At 40.0% G+C, this 17367-nt stretch overlaps 2 protein-coding genes across 2 annotated transcripts in view; one reads left to right on the top strand and one right to left on the bottom strand.

The window, feature by feature from the left end:
* znf821 (zinc finger protein 821) overlaps window positions 1-2122 on the bottom strand; it is a 42817-nt gene extending 40695 nt beyond the window's left edge. The window contains exon 1 of the mRNA XM_062027995.1: window positions 1961-2122. Coding sequence (XP_061883979.1) covers window positions 1961-1964 — 4 coding nt within the window. The 5' untranslated portion in view covers window positions 1965-2122. The remainder of the gene's footprint in view (window positions 1-1960) is intronic.
* ap1g1 (adaptor related protein complex 1 subunit gamma 1) overlaps window positions 2065-17367 on the top strand; it is a 74841-nt gene continuing 59538 nt past the window's right edge. The window contains exon 1 of the mRNA XM_062027945.1: window positions 2065-2230. The gene's annotated coding sequence lies outside the window, so the exon portion shown is untranslated. The remainder of the gene's footprint in view (window positions 2231-17367) is intronic.

Consider the following 17367-nt stretch of genomic DNA (forward strand, 5'->3'; position numbering starts at 1 on the left):
CAATTTCAGCACACACTGTTTTTATTAGAACGCAGCATATTCTAAAAACAATGAAAATAAATGTATTAATAATAAGAAATATTATCTGATATAAGATTAATTTGGTTTGTCACCTTAACACAACGCTAAGATCCTGATGTTTTGTTCAGATAGCTTTGTTTATACTAGTGTTTTTAGCATCTTTAATGCACACAGTGTAATAAAGGTCTATGAAAGATGAAGACAACTGTGTAAGTGTCACAACTGATGATAAACATATACAACATGCACATCAATTATGTGCAACACAGCCTTGTGTTCACAGGAGTTTTTATATCTGGATTATTGTGGAGACATAAAGGTGAAAGTAATTACAAAAGCACAGTTTTTTTTTTACTAACTGTACTGCAAAAAAGGGTATTTTGAATATCATATAATGCTAGTGTTAGAGAACACACAAACTCTTTATTCATTAAATTGTAAACATTGAAATGTAGCAAAGGTATCTGGTACATTTTTAAACAGCACAAATAATGCACTAAGCAAACAACAACCTGCTCCTCAATAATGTACAACGATCCTTCGCAACAAGAGAGAGAAGAACTACGACCTTTTTGTTTTTAATTTCAAACACACACAACACAACACATGTTTTAGCATATCAATACGTGGAGTAAAATTAAGAAATAGATTGAGCAAGGAATTTAAACAATGCAACACTAATATTAACTAGTTCAAGAAACGGTACAACCCGTACAAGGAATGTTGAGCTTAATTTTGTTCTCCTCTATTCTGTTTAAACATGTTTACAGTGCATACACATGTAAATAGGATACTTTTTAGTGTGTTATTTATATTGTTTAACTCATCTGTACATATGTTTTAGTCATTTGTTTCACATTTATCATATATTGTATGCAAAGAAAAGTGAATGTTATAGTTCTTAATCAACATTTTTTCTTGATACATTTTCACAGAGTTGGGAAGTGAACCACATTTACTTGCATTAATGCAATTTAGTATTTCCTTGTGTATTTGTATGTTTTAATGTCATTTTAAACTCTGTACATTTAATTAAGTATATTTTCTTGAAAGTAGTGTACTTGTGTACTAATAAAAAGGGACGAAAATGCATTTGGACGATAAATTTTGCCGGGAGATAACGGCTTATTTTATTTGTGCACTGATTCATAAAGGCAGTTTTATCAATATAGTGCATTTCATACACAAGGTAGTTCATTATTAAAGAGCACCTGGTTTGCACTCCCACAGACAGTCAATTTGACTCTCATCACATTTATTTTACTTGAGTAAAGTATTTTGGTACTCTAATTTGTCATGATTCTGTAACGTTTACATTTCCCTGGAGAATGATCGATAATGTCTCATCTTTTATCTTATTTATTGTCATTATTAATATACATGCTGGATCACTACATAGATAAATTAGGTTGGATTTGGAAATCCCTTCATCAAGTTTATGTATTTGCTGTATACCTATTTAATAAAGAATATATTTGCATCTATGTATCTACAGATGCACTGTGTATGACATTAAGTGAGTACGACACCACAACCTGCCACTAGATGGTGACGTAAAACTGGACACAGCAAAATGTCATAACATTACATGAAGTCGTCATCACTGAACGCCACGAGTAAAAAGGGGCCACATCACCCAGACTAACTACAAAACTGATATTCATCCGCTGGTCTTAACAGAAAGTAAATCCATATCAACAACATGATATCATCGAATATGGCGTTTCACTTTCGAGTGAAGAACGACATGCACATCAACTACACTGCAAATCCTTAACGAACGTTCTTTGGGGTGAATTCATTTTTAATGGCAACAAATCGGCGTTAGCGAGCCGGCTAACAAGCTAGCCCTTTATAATACCGATGGATAGGCTTACATCATGCTCATTGTAAACACTGCAAACATAGTGACATCATATGAATGTAAGCAAGGCTTTACCCATGTTATCCAGCGATCATCTGTGCATCAGGTTTGAGGCTTGTGCAAAAAAGAGGAGAGTTTAATCAAGTCCTCCGTTAAAAGCTAACGCTACTGTACGCTGCTGAACTTCAGCAGCTAGTGGCAGCACTTTGGGACATGTCAGTGTAACCCTCCGCCTGCGGTAGATGTGCTAAGGCTGGAGTAGCCACCATTTTGCATGCCGAGTGTGTTCCTCCCTCCATTGCTAATAGAGACGATTCCACCTACTTTCAGACATCACTGCGGCTGGTAAGTTATATCGTGGGTCAACTCATATCACAACAAACACGGGGATTGGTATTTTAGGAACACGAAGCCATTCAGCGGTACTGGTAAGTGCGAGTGGGGCGCTGCATAGGAAGTGGCGGCGCTGAGTTGCACCGGGGTTGTGGCTGTCACAAGCTAACTTAGCATCTATGTTTAGCTTAGCATGTTAGCCTAGCTAACTACCTGCGCGGTTAGGTGCATACAAGCGTTCATACTATGCGACTCTCAAGCCTCGTCGCCGTGACAACACTTTTAATCAAATCCACATCCCCCCAGCTAACGTAATCACCAGTCCCCTTGTAACGGACACATAGTAGTGGGACGTTAACGAGAAATAGACGAGGGAGCAGGTAGCGAGCTAACGCCTTGCTTGATAATCCAAATGGTCCAAGAAGGCCTAAAACCGCATAATATCCTGGGTACTCGGGGAGCAGGTTCAGCCTGGTGTCATCTTTGGACCATAATGACATGTCCTTTTCAATTCGACACCGTTTTTAAACATTGTAGGAGAGAACCTTCTTAACGTAATGAGTCAAGGTGAAGTCAACTCAGTCCACCAGTGGCAACTTTCAGCTGTAACACTCAAGGTAATGTTCCCCCTGTGTTAGCTAGTATGTTACTAGACGTGTAGGTGTCATTTGCCTCAATTATTACCTTTCCCTAACATTTTGTAAAACGTGCAAAGCAATGTTGCAGTTTTTGCTCACCAATTCAATCTCCGTATAAACGACTATTTGCCTTATAGCTTCTGAAATTACCTGATTAAAGTTCAACAATGTGTTGATGATCATAGATGAAGACCTGTTGTCACTGAGTCATTTATTGATTGATTTAAAGATGTTAATAAGGAAGCAAATACGGTTTCAATACAGAGTTTTTATGAGTTTGCCTTTTAGACTGCACCACAATTAATTTGAAGTCAAGCAATTTAAGTGTACACTTACAGGTAGAGCTGGGCAGTATGGCTGAGAACTGTATCACAATATAAGTTTTTTTTTATATATAACAAGATCGATAGATTGATATTTTTTATGACCTATGAAAAATATGGACCAGGAGAAAAATATATAATGTTGTCTGTCTATCTGTGTTGGCCCTGTGATGAGGTGGCGACTTGTCCAGGGTGCACCCCGCCTTCTGCCCGAATGCAGCTGAGATAGGCTCCAGCACCCCCCGCGACTCCGAAATGGATAAGCGGTAGAAAATGGATGGATGGATAACATTTTAATTTCAAATGTGACCTACCTTTGATTATAATCCCCTCCGCTATCAAGGCAGAATGGAAAGGAAACGTCAAGACAACCTTGGAAAACGATTTGTTTTAACGATTCAATTCGATATTTGTGGTTGCCGATACGATTCAGAAACGATGTAATTTTTTTAGAGCAATACGATTTGAAACAATTCAGTGAGTTGAAATTGATTCAGTGACTTTTTAGCAAAAAAATTCAACCAGTGTGACTGTGAAATAAATACTGGATACTGGACATTGCAGGTGATTTTTTCTCTATTCTTATTATTTTTTGTGAGGGAATTAGATCTAAATGAAGGATGGATACAAACAAGCAAGTAAACAACAATTATGACCAACACATTCACATCTTATTTGAATAAAGTACAACCAACACTTTAGGTTGAATTAACAAGAGGAAACCTTTTCTGTTCATATTGTCAATATTAAGTACATGTTCAATAAAAGTACAGTAACCAATATTTTAACAGTAGATATAACTGCTAAGTAAAGTTCCCCAACTCGGCCACACAGTATCGGTTCTCCGGCCTGGCGTCGCCGATGACAGTGTCTCAGGTGTGCGCAAACATGTCTGCCCTCTCATCCCTGTTGATGGTGTTTGCCCCTGTCTTCCTAATTTGCGTTGTCGTAATTTGCTCTGCTGTCACTTCCGTTGTGTCAGTCGCGTCTTTTATGGCTTGAAGTTGAGTTGCGGCTTTATATTATTGTGTTGTTGTTTGTCTTTGTTGTGACCTTTTGCAATCGTGCTGTTGCTGAAAGTTTTTGTTTTGTAGTTTATGATATTGTCTTATGGGGTTTGTTATAATCTTTCTCAACCACCGTAGGTAACCGCCATTTATTTTACATGACGCCACAAATGGGCAAATAGACTTAACGTTTATCATTAAAAGTGCTAAACTTCATATAAAGTCTGCCGTTCTTGAATTTAATGTTTTCATTTTTCTAGTATCTATATAATCGATCAATTCTCTTTCAAAACAATCTTGGATTGTTCTAACTTCCCGAAGGTAAACTTGCCGAGCACAGATCCATATACCGTACTTGAAATTTAGGAATATAAATCAATCTATCGATATATTGATCAATCGTTACACCCCTAGAAAACACTCAATGTAAACAAAATGTTTAAATCACAAACACTTACACCTCATTATTACATTAAGATACAAAAATAAGGAATATGTAAGAAATGTGTTATAATGTAACAAAATAGTGCAAAGTGTGAAAATGTAAACAGAAACATGAGAAGGACTAAGGTCTGTTTGGAAACAATCCAAAAAAACTGCCATACTGTCGAGGTGATTTTTCCTGTTTTATCTACAATTTGTTCGCTCTCTGCAGCACTCCTTTTTAGTTTGTCTTCTCACTCCATGCAGATAATCAACGATAGCGCTACAGCAAGATGGCTCAACTAACTTGCTAGTTGATACTATTAGGTGATTGGCTGTTTAGCGTGTCCCTCCCATTGCTCACTGATCAAACAAAGTAGCACTTTAATATTGAACATGTAGACAAAGGTAGAGTTGTACATGACTTAACTGACAGTCAAGTTAGGACATTCTTAAACAAAAGTGCAAAGTAAAAATAAAAACACTACAGTTTGAACCAGGGGTGGGCAATTAATTTTTGCCGGGGGCCGCATGAGCAACCCGAGCACTGCTGGAGGGCCACATCGACAATATTTCAATTAAATTGTGCTCAATATTATTTTTGATATATACCGTAAGATAAATAATAATAATAATTAATAATAATAGTAATACTTCAACATAGTGTGTGTAACAGCATTCCATGACTAATATAAATAAATTAACATTAATAATAAATGACAGTAAAATAAGCACACGTATGACTGAGGAGTCATAGTGTAACTTTGTGTGGTGTTTGAGTTGTCCGACTTTTTGTGTGGCCATAAACGCAGCAGTGGTTTAGTGCTATGCGTGTTGGTGACAGATGACAAGTTGATTTTGGCCTGGTTTGTACGGCAGAAAATGACTAGTTTTTCGAGATATAATTGTTTTACTCATGTTTTTGGTGTGGTTATGTCCGAATATAAACAGTTTTGCTCAATAAAGTGATCGATATAATTCCTGTCCTCGAAGCATCTCGATAGACGTTACAATAATTGAACGGTGTTCAATTGAACGGTGTTGACGAACACCGTTAGGGCCGCTTGTTGTCACTGTCACTCAAAGTTGCAGTGCAAAATTACATAGAATAAATATGTTTATTTTGTTTAGAATTCAGATGGGATTTGATTTGGTGCGCGGCATATATTTGCTGCGCGCAGCAGACGCTTCAGCAGTGCGCAATTGCGCAGGCACGCACCTTAGAGGGAACGTTGCTTTGCAGTCCATGTCTGGTTGGTAATACGGCATTCTTCATCAACTTTTCTCTTTTTAGCGTCTCGGGTGTAAACCGTGCATCACTTGTCGCTGCATGTGCACCTTCACTCGCAGGTTACACACGGACACACGCCCATAAATAATACTTTTCAAAATAAAAGCAACACAGTTGTATCGCGCGCACGACATAGATGTTTTTTCAACTTTATTTTGTAATTAATGATTGCAGCTGTTCACATTCACTCACAATCACGCACACGCATACGTCCACACGGAAGTAATACAGATAACGATTTTCAAAACAAAAGCAGCACCGTTGTATTGCACACTCGACATAGATACTTTTTAAAATTTATTTTGTAATTTATAATTGACCTCACGCCGGCCGGACAGGGACGCACAAAGGGCCGGATGCGGCCCGCAGAATGCCCAGGTCTGGTTTAAACAGATGTATTAACAGCTCATATGCAAAAGAAAATTAAGTTAAAAAGATTCTGAGTGAGGAACACCGACATAGCATTATAGCACCTTTTTAAAATAAAATGCTAGTTTTGTAACAATATTAAATGGCAGCATGTCTTTGGCAATGTATGTCTGTGAGCGCACACTATTTTGAACTGTTTTGTTTACACTGACCTGTCACCTAGCTTCTTCACCAAACGCGTAGCAAGTGCAAAGTGAGTTTGGACTGTCGAGTGGTTGTATTTCAAGTGGGCGTTGTTGTAGTTGCGCAGATTCGGCAAACTGGCTTCTCGGTGTTGATAGGCTCATCTTGTTCCAAAGGTTTAAACTTGAATATTCCCACACTGGTGCAGTAGCATTTAGTTTTGTGTTAATTTTGTCCATGTTAGCTGCTATATGCTAACTAGTTGCACTGTGGGATGCTAGCCAGCCAGCGGCCCTGCATTACTACACAAAGTCGAAGACACTTAATGAGAACAAGATAATTCACCCCCTTCTTTTCATTTTGCTCTGGTAGAAGCGCGTGTAGCCGCTAAAAGCAGCGAAAATCGTGAATGTTCTTGAAGCATGCACATGGCGATTTATTGATGCTGGAAAACTTACCGACTTTAATTTTCATTTATCGTCGGTTAATTGACTTATCCAATCTCAGCCCAGAACTACTAAATTGTAATGTGACAAAAAATGTTTAAAAAATATCTATAGTTTATAGGGCTGCAACAATTAGTCGACATTGTCGACAATATGTGACGGTATGAAAAGTTCTTATCACGGATATTGTGACCAAAATTACCACGGTTATCATTATTATTGCAGTATTTTTAAATGAGCTAAACATTTTCAAAAAGTATTTGTACTGAAATCTTTTAACCAAGTTTTATTTAAAAAACACAACATTCAAAAGTATTTCCTTTGTTGAAGAAACATTATTAAAAACACTGTTTTATGGACCTCAAGTAGAAATTGAATGTGCATATGAAAGCAACAAAAGCATTATAAACAAAGTAATATGGCAGAACAAAAATAACAACCAGATTAAATGTGAACATTGTGCACTTTATAGAAATAAATTAAATAGGTTCGAAAATAAAAAAAACAATGTAAGAATATTGAAAGATGGCAACTTTTTGTCCATATAGATACAAATAAAAATAGTGTTCATGTATGACATCTAGTCTTATACATAGGGCTGCATGATTATGGCCAAAATAATAATGATTATTTTTGTCACTATTGAAATCACGATTACTGATTGTTAGGTAAAGCAGTGTTGGGGTGAGGTGTGAATGCAATACCATCATGTAATTTGTAATGTCTAATAAAAAGGCTATAGATAAATGTTATCCATATATCTAAAGACAAGTATTTGTTTTTTTTTGTTCATTAATAATATCAATAATAATATCAGCTTTTTCTCATTACATGATGTTTTTCTCTCTATTTTACATTTTGATAAATGGAGGTATTTTTTTTAAAAGTTATGTACATGTAGATGTACACAATATGTACATGTAGATGCTATATCGGGACAGATCCATTAGAAGTTTGAGCAGACATATGTCATAGTAATTAACTATACACCATAAAATATTAACAACATGCTATGTCACATGAATGTTTTTTAAAGTAATACCTTTTTGACATGTAAAAAACACAAGTAATGTAAAAAAAACAGGGTGTTTATTTGTTGATATCAATATAAACTCAAACTCAAAGCAGTTTGGCTAATGAAGATGAAGTCTAATAAATAAGCTGTGTTCTTCTCTAACAACACCTATTGGTTCAGTGCAACAGTTTAGCCAACAAAAATAAACAGGAGTGATACCTCTCACATCGAATACACAATTTTCACAGCCTGTGTTCATTTCAATGAGATGACAAAACATTATAGCTAGTATTTGTTATTTGAACATTGATACAGTTTGCAGTTAAAGGACGAGTGAGCATCCCAGTAAACAAACCAAAGACTTTATAAACAAGTCGCAGCAACGTTTCCGACACATCGACTGCTGCATGTTTCAACACCTCATTAACTCAGTAACAGCTGATGGACGCTGTATTGAGAAAATAAAAGCAGCATCAAATAGTTTTCTCCTTCACTGTATACTTTTAGTGTGGGACAGATGCGTATGTCTCTAATATTGTCCACACCGGAAATGAAGCGAGGGGAAAAAGAAGTTAAACAAAGCGCTTGGCTCTGTTTAGTCTGAGGGGAAATCTCCGGAGCAAAGTCTGTGTAGTGTGTTCTGTCATGATTTTCAAGCTAAACGACGCTAGTGCGCATGCGCCAGCGCTGCTGTGATTTTCTTTTCAGGAAGTAAGCAGTGTTGCCTAAAATGCATTAATAAATGACGTTTTTTCGGTAATTAAAAATTGAAAGAGTGGTACTAACTGCGGTTTATCATGTAGCGGTTTACCGTTACATCCCTAGTCGCCGACAATTATATATACAGACAACAGTCGGGACTAGGGATGTAACGGTAAACGGTATAATGATAAACCGCGGCGGTAAAATTCCAGATGGTTTGTAATACCGTTTACATTTTGAATTACCGAAAAACCGTCATTTATTAATGAATTCTGGAAAAGGAGTCACAGCAGCACCGGCGCATGTGCACAAACGCCATTTGGCTTGAAACATGGCGGAAAGCAACTACAGACTTTGCTCCGTAGAGTTCCTCTTGGACTAAGCGGAGCCTAGCGCTTCGTTTAACTCCCTTTACCCTCGCTTCATTTCCGTGAAGTCTCGGCGTGCGTTCAAGAGCTCAGCGGTGTATTAGATGACAACAGGTGTGGACAATGTTGGAGACAGACACATTTGTCCCACGATAAAAGTATGCAGTGGAGGAGAGGTTGGTTTCATTTTCTCAACACAGCGTCCTGCTGTGACCGAGAGGATGGATTGATCTCTTATGTCCATAAGGTGCTATCTTGCACAATTTCCAAATGTATTTAGTTATTTTATTAATGCCATATTACTTTTGTTTATAATGCTTGTGTTGTTTTCATGTGCATGTTCAATTTTTACTTGAGGTACAAGTACAGTGTTCTTATCTACAGTAATGTTTCTCCAAAGAACATCATTTTGAATGTTTTTTTCAATAAAACTTGGTTAAAAGATTTCAGTATAAGTACTTTCGGAAAATTTTGAGCAGATTTTAAATCACCGCAATATTAATAACGGTGATAAATTTGGTCCCAGTAACCATAACAAATTTTCATACCGTGACAACCCTAGTCGTGATGTCATCGCTTGTGTTTTTCTGGGCGGAAGTGGGTCACTCGCAAAAACAATGGCAGTGATAACATGTAAAGTTTGAGGCTATTTCCTCTTATTCTTGACATGAATACCTTGCTTTTTTTGCAAAGCGAGCTTTGCTTGTATGGCAGTACATCTGTGATAAGCAAGCATATAAAGCGGAAACATGTCGGACATTTGGAGGGAGGATGCAATCTCAACCTCGGTAAGTGCGTTAACTTCTACCAGGCTAGCTAGCTAACAAGAGTTGTGTGAAAAATAACTATCATTTTAGCCAATGTCAGCCAGCTAAACTTTGTCTACATCAATTCAAGTACATTTTTAAGCAGCGTCAATTTGCAGTGTCAAAAAACACACAGACAGACAGGCACCAATGCGGAGGTATCATAAGATTAAACATACTATCTATCAAATAGCCAACATTTTAAGAATTAATAAAATATATAATTCTACACATTGAGTCAATAGTGTGCTTAACTGCCAAGAGTTAATAGTAAAAAAAAAACAAAACACTTTTTAAACATCACAAAATGCTTTTCTTTTTGAGGAAGTTAGATTTTGTTTTGTTTTCATTGCTGGTATTTTAACTGTTTTTCAAATGCATAAAAAAGTTTGATTTTTTTTTAGCACTTTGCCTTTCATTTCTTTTAAATTGACATTTTATTAGTCATTTAAATTTTTGTAACAGTTGAATGAGCAGCAAAGTTACAGTAGAAATAATTATTTATGAATAAATTAGTCATCTTTGTTGTTCGTAAACACATGTTTAAAATAACTTAAGCTGCATTTAGAAGTCAATGGAAAAATTAGAGCCATTAAATATGTGTACGCTTTATCTGATTCGTCGACTAATCGTTAAGATAATTTTTGACTAATCGACTATCAAAATAATCGTTAGTTGCAGCCCTAATAGTTTATATCCTTTGGGTATTTTTGTCCATATTGCACAGCACCTGTAGATTTTTCCTGACAAAAGCAAGTATCTGCAACGATGCTAAATGGCTGGCTGTCCAGCGCCATCATTTTCTATGACGGAATATATAGATCGCTTTATCCCTCAGGTCGTCTCTGCCAAACGTTTTGCACTTTTGAAACATTGCGGCGGTAGGAACAGCTTTGGGGCAGCTTCATTAGCGCAGACCTCTTCATAGGCTTTCGAAATGCCGACACTGGCGTTTCATGTGGCTGATAAGGTTTGATGATTGATTGATTGAAACTTTTATTAGTAGATTTCACAGTACAGTACATATTCCGTACAATTGACCGCTAAATGGTAACACCCGAATACGTTTTTCAACTTGTTTAAGTCGGGGTCCACGTTAATCAATTCATGGTAATGAATGTGTGTTGAAGCTCAATGTTTTTTCCCCCTCCACGTGTAATGTTTGCAGAACATTTGGCACAAATAGCACATGAAAAGTCTCCTTCTTTAACAGTAAAGAAGTCCCACACGATTGATGCCATGTTTGTTTACAATGAGCTCGGGAAGTTCATGACAGGCTCACAGCAAGGCACATAGGAGAAAAGGAGCGCTTGATTTGCTCTCCCTAACCCACCTACAGCACAGTACGGGTAATTTCGCCTCATTGAAGTGTTATGTTTTATAGATTGTCAGAGCAATTTTATAATGTTATGGCTGTAATATAATCTCGCATCACGTTGCTTGCATCCCGTCCCCTTTGACGGCGTCTTGTTTGATTTATAGTTCCGTTTATAGTTCAAACTTGTACTTCTCTTCCAAAACACTAGGGGTTTGTGTGTCCGCAGTTGTCGTTGACTATATGTTTACCTTCTTGTAAAGAGTGATGACAACTACAACAACCACATCTTTGTCTACACTGTAACAAATTATTCAGAATAATCAGTTTACTTTTAATTGATGTTTTACTTAAACCAGAGGAATATACGTTTGTGAAGATGGACTATGCAGTCGCGGCAGAGGACGCTATTATTTGCAACGCTATTAAGCCATTCAGGACATGGGACACGAGGGAGCTATGTAATGGAAAATTACATAGCAAAACTGTTAAATATCTATTATAATGACATGCTGGTGTTAATGTGTATGGTAATGTCAAACTGTAAAGTTAAAAAGAGTGTCATACTTTTGTAACTTCTCCTGGACACAGCAACACAATAAGCTGAAAAACTACACATTCAGTAATTATTTTTAGAGTGCACCGAGATATAAAGTACACTATTGGTTTTCATGCAAATGTTAAATTTTATTTCATAGAATAATTTGGGCATTTTAAGCACAACTTCTGCTCTCCTGTGGTCAGGGAACCTCCTCTTTAAAAACTGATTAATCTCAGCTCTGCAGTCTGCGTCGCAAGAGGTGCACGCAAGGCTTGCGAGAAGGTACACTTGAGGGGGAAGGGGAAAGGCAGCGCTGCTTCCGCAAGTCACATGACGCAAGAGTATACACCAGGCTTTACCTTCCCACTTCCCCAACACCTGCCATTTATTTAGGGGCCCTTGAAAATGACCCCACTCTACCATCCTAGACAGTGCCGCTACTTAAGATGAATGTTAAAATCTCATCTTGTTCTCATGAACCCAATATAGTTTATGATCTCGTCTCGTGAGATGAGTGTATCGTTGCACCCTTAGTATTTACCTCCGTTTGTAGAAGCGTTTGTTTACACATAGACATTAAAGTGTCAGCTGCTGAGCCCATTTGAACTCTCCAGCTAGTACAGCAGCAGCTTTCAAAATACATCAACATTACAGCTGCAACCTTCTTTACTCCATAAGATTTCCCGAAATTGCACTTGTCTATCGACATCCCGACTCAATTAAAAATCTCCCGGATTGTTACATTTTTGTTAAATCGTCATCAAGATGGTGCCGATCACGGCCGCCTCGGTGCTCTCGTGCGCTCTGTTTTGTTTGTTTTTGTGCGTAAATTGTGTGTCTGCGTGTTCTTACACCCGCGAAAAGCTACTGAACATCAGATCAACCACCCCTACGGACTTATTACCAGTCATTTTAGCGTCAGCTGCGGATTTGGTCCATTTTTTTATCAAAAGATTGAAACTGCCCCAAAGAGGAAAGAGAGCGAGAGCCCTCATCCGTCTACGCAGACAAGGATTACGCACGGTCTTACATGGCATCTTTCTCTCCTACTTCCGCTCACTTCCCAACAAGATGGACGAACTAGCGTTGCTGATAAGAGACAAGGATTTATTCCTCATCTTGTGTATTGTGCTTCACGGAAACGTGGCTGAGCGCGAGTGTCCCGGACAGCGGAGAGCCCCGGGTCTTGGTCCGCGCGGAGAAAATGAAAGCCCTCCAGTTGAACCGAGACCCGGGGCTCTCCGGCAAAGCAAGAGGCGGTGGAGTCTGCTTCTTCATCAGCAACAGCTGGTGTACAGACGTGACTGTGATATCCCAATACTTCTCTCCTGCTCTGGAATAGCTTTTCATTCTCTGTAAGCCTTTTTACTCACCGCGCGAGATCATTTCATTCATACTGGTTGCTGCCTACATACCGCCAAGCGCGGACGTGCACAACGCTCAGCGCACACTTGCAGGCCAGATCTTACATGTGGAACGGTCTTTTCCGGACTCTCTTGTTATCATACTTGGTGACTTTAACAAGGGAATCTTGAGCCGGGAATTACCCATGTATAGGCAGTTTATTAAATTCCCGACCAGAGAGAACACTTTGGATCACTGTTACACCACAATAAGCAGGGCATACAATGCAGTACCGCGCACTGCTCTCGGACTATCAGATCACATGATGGTGCACTTAAACCCTTCATACAGACTGAAACTGGCTAAATCTGTTAAGAAAACAATTAAGAAGTACACCATGGGGCTGTGGGGGAGCTGCACGCATGTTTGGAGACGACAGACTGGGAGGCAATTGGAGCGGCCACGGACAATCTGGACGAGTATACGGACACTGTGACCTCATACATACAGTTCAATGAGGCGCGCATCATTCCAACACCCACCAGGGCTTGTTGTAACAACAACAAGCCCTGGTTCACGCCCAAGCTCCGACAGCTGCGCAAGGAGGAGGCTGCGTGGAGGAGCGGGGACCGGGGTACCTACAGAGAAGCGGGGACCGGGGTACCTACAGAGAAGCTAAGTACCACTTCAGCAGGGAAGTGGAGAAAGCTAAATCTGTGTACTCTAACCGTCTACAGGAACAGTTCAGCTCCAATGACTCTGCAGCCGTGTGGAGGGGGCTGAGGGTCCTTACGAACTATAAGCCCAAAGCCGCCCAGGCCTTGAACGACGGACTTTCGCCCATGGCCTCAACACACATTACTGTTGTCACGAACGGCCTTCAGCCCCTCACAGCTCTGCTCCCAACCAACACCAGCACTTCATTAAAGGACTCCAAGGACATTAAAGGACTCCAAGGACATTAAAGGACTCCAAGGACATCAAAGGACTCCAAGGACATCAAAGGAATCCAAGAACATGAAAGGACTTCATCAAAGGACTCCACAGACCCATCCCGCCCTGCACTCACCATCCGAGAGGAGGATGTGCGCCAGCAGTTCTTGAAGCTGAACACGCGGAAGGCCCCCGGGCCGGATGGTGTCTCCCCCTCCACCCTGAGACACTGTGCGGATCAGCTGGCTCCTGTCTTCACGGACATTTTTAATACCTCTCTGGAGCCATGCCGTGTGCCGTCCTGCTTCAAGACCTCCACCATCGTCCCTGTCCCTAAGAAACCACGGATCACAGGACTTAATGACTACAGGCCGGTGGCGCTGACGTCTGTGGGCATGAAATCTTTTGAGAGCTTGGTCCTGCCCCACCTCAAGGACATCACCGCCCCCCTCCTGGACCCACTGCAGTTCGCCTACAGAGCCAACAGGTCTGTGGATGATGCAGTGAACCTGGCCCTCCACTTCGTCCTGGAGCATCTGGACTCCCCAGGAACCTACGCCAGGATCCTGTTTGTGGACTTCAGCTCTGCCTTCAACACCATCCTCCCTGGACTTTCTACGAGACAATCTCTACCAGCTCAGCGTGACCGACTCCCTCTGCAGATGGATCAATGACTTCCTGACGGACCGAAGACCGCACGTGCGGCTGGGTAAGATTGTCTTTCTCTTACAGTCGAACCACAAACACTGGTACTCCTCAGGGCTGTGTACTTTCCCCCTGGCTCTTCTCCCTGTATACAAACTGCTGCACCTCCAGTCACCAGTCCGTAAAGTTGCTCAAGTTTGCGGGCGACACCACCCTCATCGGGCTCATCTCGGATGGCGATGAATCCGCCTACTGGAGAGAGGTGGACTGACTGGCGTCCTGGTGCAGCCTCAACAACCTGGAGCTGAACACCCAGAAGACAGTGAAGATGATCATGGACTTCAGGAAAGTCACAGCCCCACCATCCCACCTCACCCCGATTGACTCTTCCACCCCCGTCTCCATCGTGGACTCCTTCCGTTTCCTGGGCACCACCAGCACCCAGGACCTCAAGTGGGAGCCGACCATCAGCTTCCTCATCAAGAAGGCCCAGCAGAGGATGTACTTCCTGCGGCAGCTGAGGAAACTTAAGGTGCCGACCAAGATGGTGGTGCAGTTCTACTCGGCCATCATCGAGTCCATCCTCACCTCCTCCATCTCCATGTGGTTCGCCGGCGCCACAGTCCGGGACAAGCATCGACTGCAGCGCATCGTACGTGCTGCTGAGAAGGTTATTGGCTGCAGGCTCCCATCCCTCCAGGACCTGTTCTCCTCCAGGACCAGGAGGCGTGTTGGTCGGATCACAGCTGACTCTTCTCACCCTGGATATTAACTATTCTCCCTTCTGCCCTAAGTCAAGAGACTACGGTCCATCCAGACCCACACCTCCCACCACCTGAACAGTTTTTCCCCTCGGCCATCAGACACATGAACAATAACAAGATCTGATAGCTCAGTTACGGCTCATTTTTATTACCTATTCTGTGTTATGTGTTTTATGTTGCACGATTGCACCAAGAAAAATTCCTAGTTTGTGAACCCGTTCCCAAACAATGGCAATAAATCTATTCTGATTCTGATTTTTTATTTATTTATTTTGTTTATCATTCACAATCCATCCATCCATCCATTTTCTACCGCTTGTCTCTCTCGATGTCGCGGGGGCGCTGGAGCCAGCTCCACTCGGGCGGAAGGCAGCACCCTGGACAAGTCGCCACCTCATAAATTAAATTGATTTATAATCTAGAATCAACTTTTACTAACCAAGGCGATGCAAGCTAGTTAGTTCTCTGTGATCTCGGCGCTGCTAAAAGTAGTTCTTGGGTGTTAGCGCTTATAATAACAATATTGCTAAAACTTATATTTACATTTTTTTTGTTTTTTTGAAGCAACGTATAAATTACTTTCCCAAGTAATTAATTACATTTATTAAAGGCCTACTGAAATGAATTTTTTTTATTTAAACGGGGATAGCAGATCCATTCTATGTGTCATACTTGATCATTTCGCGATATTGCCATATTTTTGCTGAAAGGATTTAGTAGAGAACAAAGCTGATAAAGTTCGCTACTTTTGGTCTCTGATAGAAAAAAAGCCTTGCCCCTACCGGAAGTAGCGTGACGTCACCGGAGGAAGGACTGCTCACAATTTCCCATTGTTTACAATGCAGCGAGAGAGATTCGGACCGAGAAAGCGATGATTACCCCATTAATTTGAGCGAGGATGAAAGATTCGTGGATGAGGAAATTGAGAGTGAAGGACTAGAGCAGGGGTCACCAACGCAGTGCCCGCGGGCACCAGGTAGCCCTTAAGGACCAGGTGAGTAGCCCGCTAGCCTGTTCTAAAAATAGCTCAAATAGCAGCACTTACCAGTGAGCTGCCTCTTTTTTTTTAAATTTTATTTATTTACTAGCAAGCTGGTCTCGCTTTGCTCGACATTTTTAATTCTAAGAGAGACAAAACTCAAATAGAATTTGAAAATCCAAGAAAATATTTTAAAGACTTGGTCTTCACTAACTGACAAAGAAACAGATAACAGATTTGGTGTACAGTTCAAAGTATGACATGATTTATTTAAAAATTTCAGAGTTGACTTTTGTATTTTACATGAGTTATTATTTGTACAAACATGGTGCAAAGTAATTCATGATTTGTTAAAAAATGTTAGTGGCTAGCTAGTTAAAATGGGATATTGTGATTTCACAAGACTGTCTTAGAAGTGATCATTTGAAAATGTTCAATTTGAAAAATGTGCACTTAGAGAAAATATAAAAATAAAGTGTTGCATATTGATATTCATCTGTTTCTATATATATTTATTGTGAGAAATCATTACGATGATCAGTGTTTCCGCAAAGATAAATATCATTAAATATTAATAATAACATAGAGTTAAAGGTGAATTGAGCAAATTGGCTATTTCTGGCAATTTATTTAAGTGTGTATCAAACTGGTAGCCCTTCGCATTAATCAGTACCCAAGAAGTAGCTCTTGGTTTCAAAAAGGTTGGTGACCCCTGGACTAGAGAGGCAGTGCAGGACATATCTTTTTTCGCTTTGACTGTAACTTAGGTACAAGGGTTCATTGGATTCCACACTTTCTCCTTTTTCTATTGTGGATCCCGGATTTGTATTTCAAACCACCTCGGATACTATATCCTCTTGAAAAAGAGAGTCGAGAACGCGAAATGGACATTCACAGTGACTTTTATCTCCACGACAATACATCGGTGAAGCTCTTTAGCTACGGAGCTAACGTGATAGCATCGTGCTTAAATGCAGATAGAAACAAAATAAATAAACCCCTGACTGGAAGGATAGACAGAAAATCAACAATACTATTAAACCATGGACATGTAAAT

Source organism: Entelurus aequoreus, linkage group LG02 (genome assembly GCF_033978785.1).
Source record: "Entelurus aequoreus isolate RoL-2023_Sb linkage group LG02, RoL_Eaeq_v1.1, whole genome shotgun sequence".
Taxonomy (NCBI): Eukaryota; Metazoa; Chordata; class Actinopteri; order Syngnathiformes; family Syngnathidae; genus Entelurus; species Entelurus aequoreus.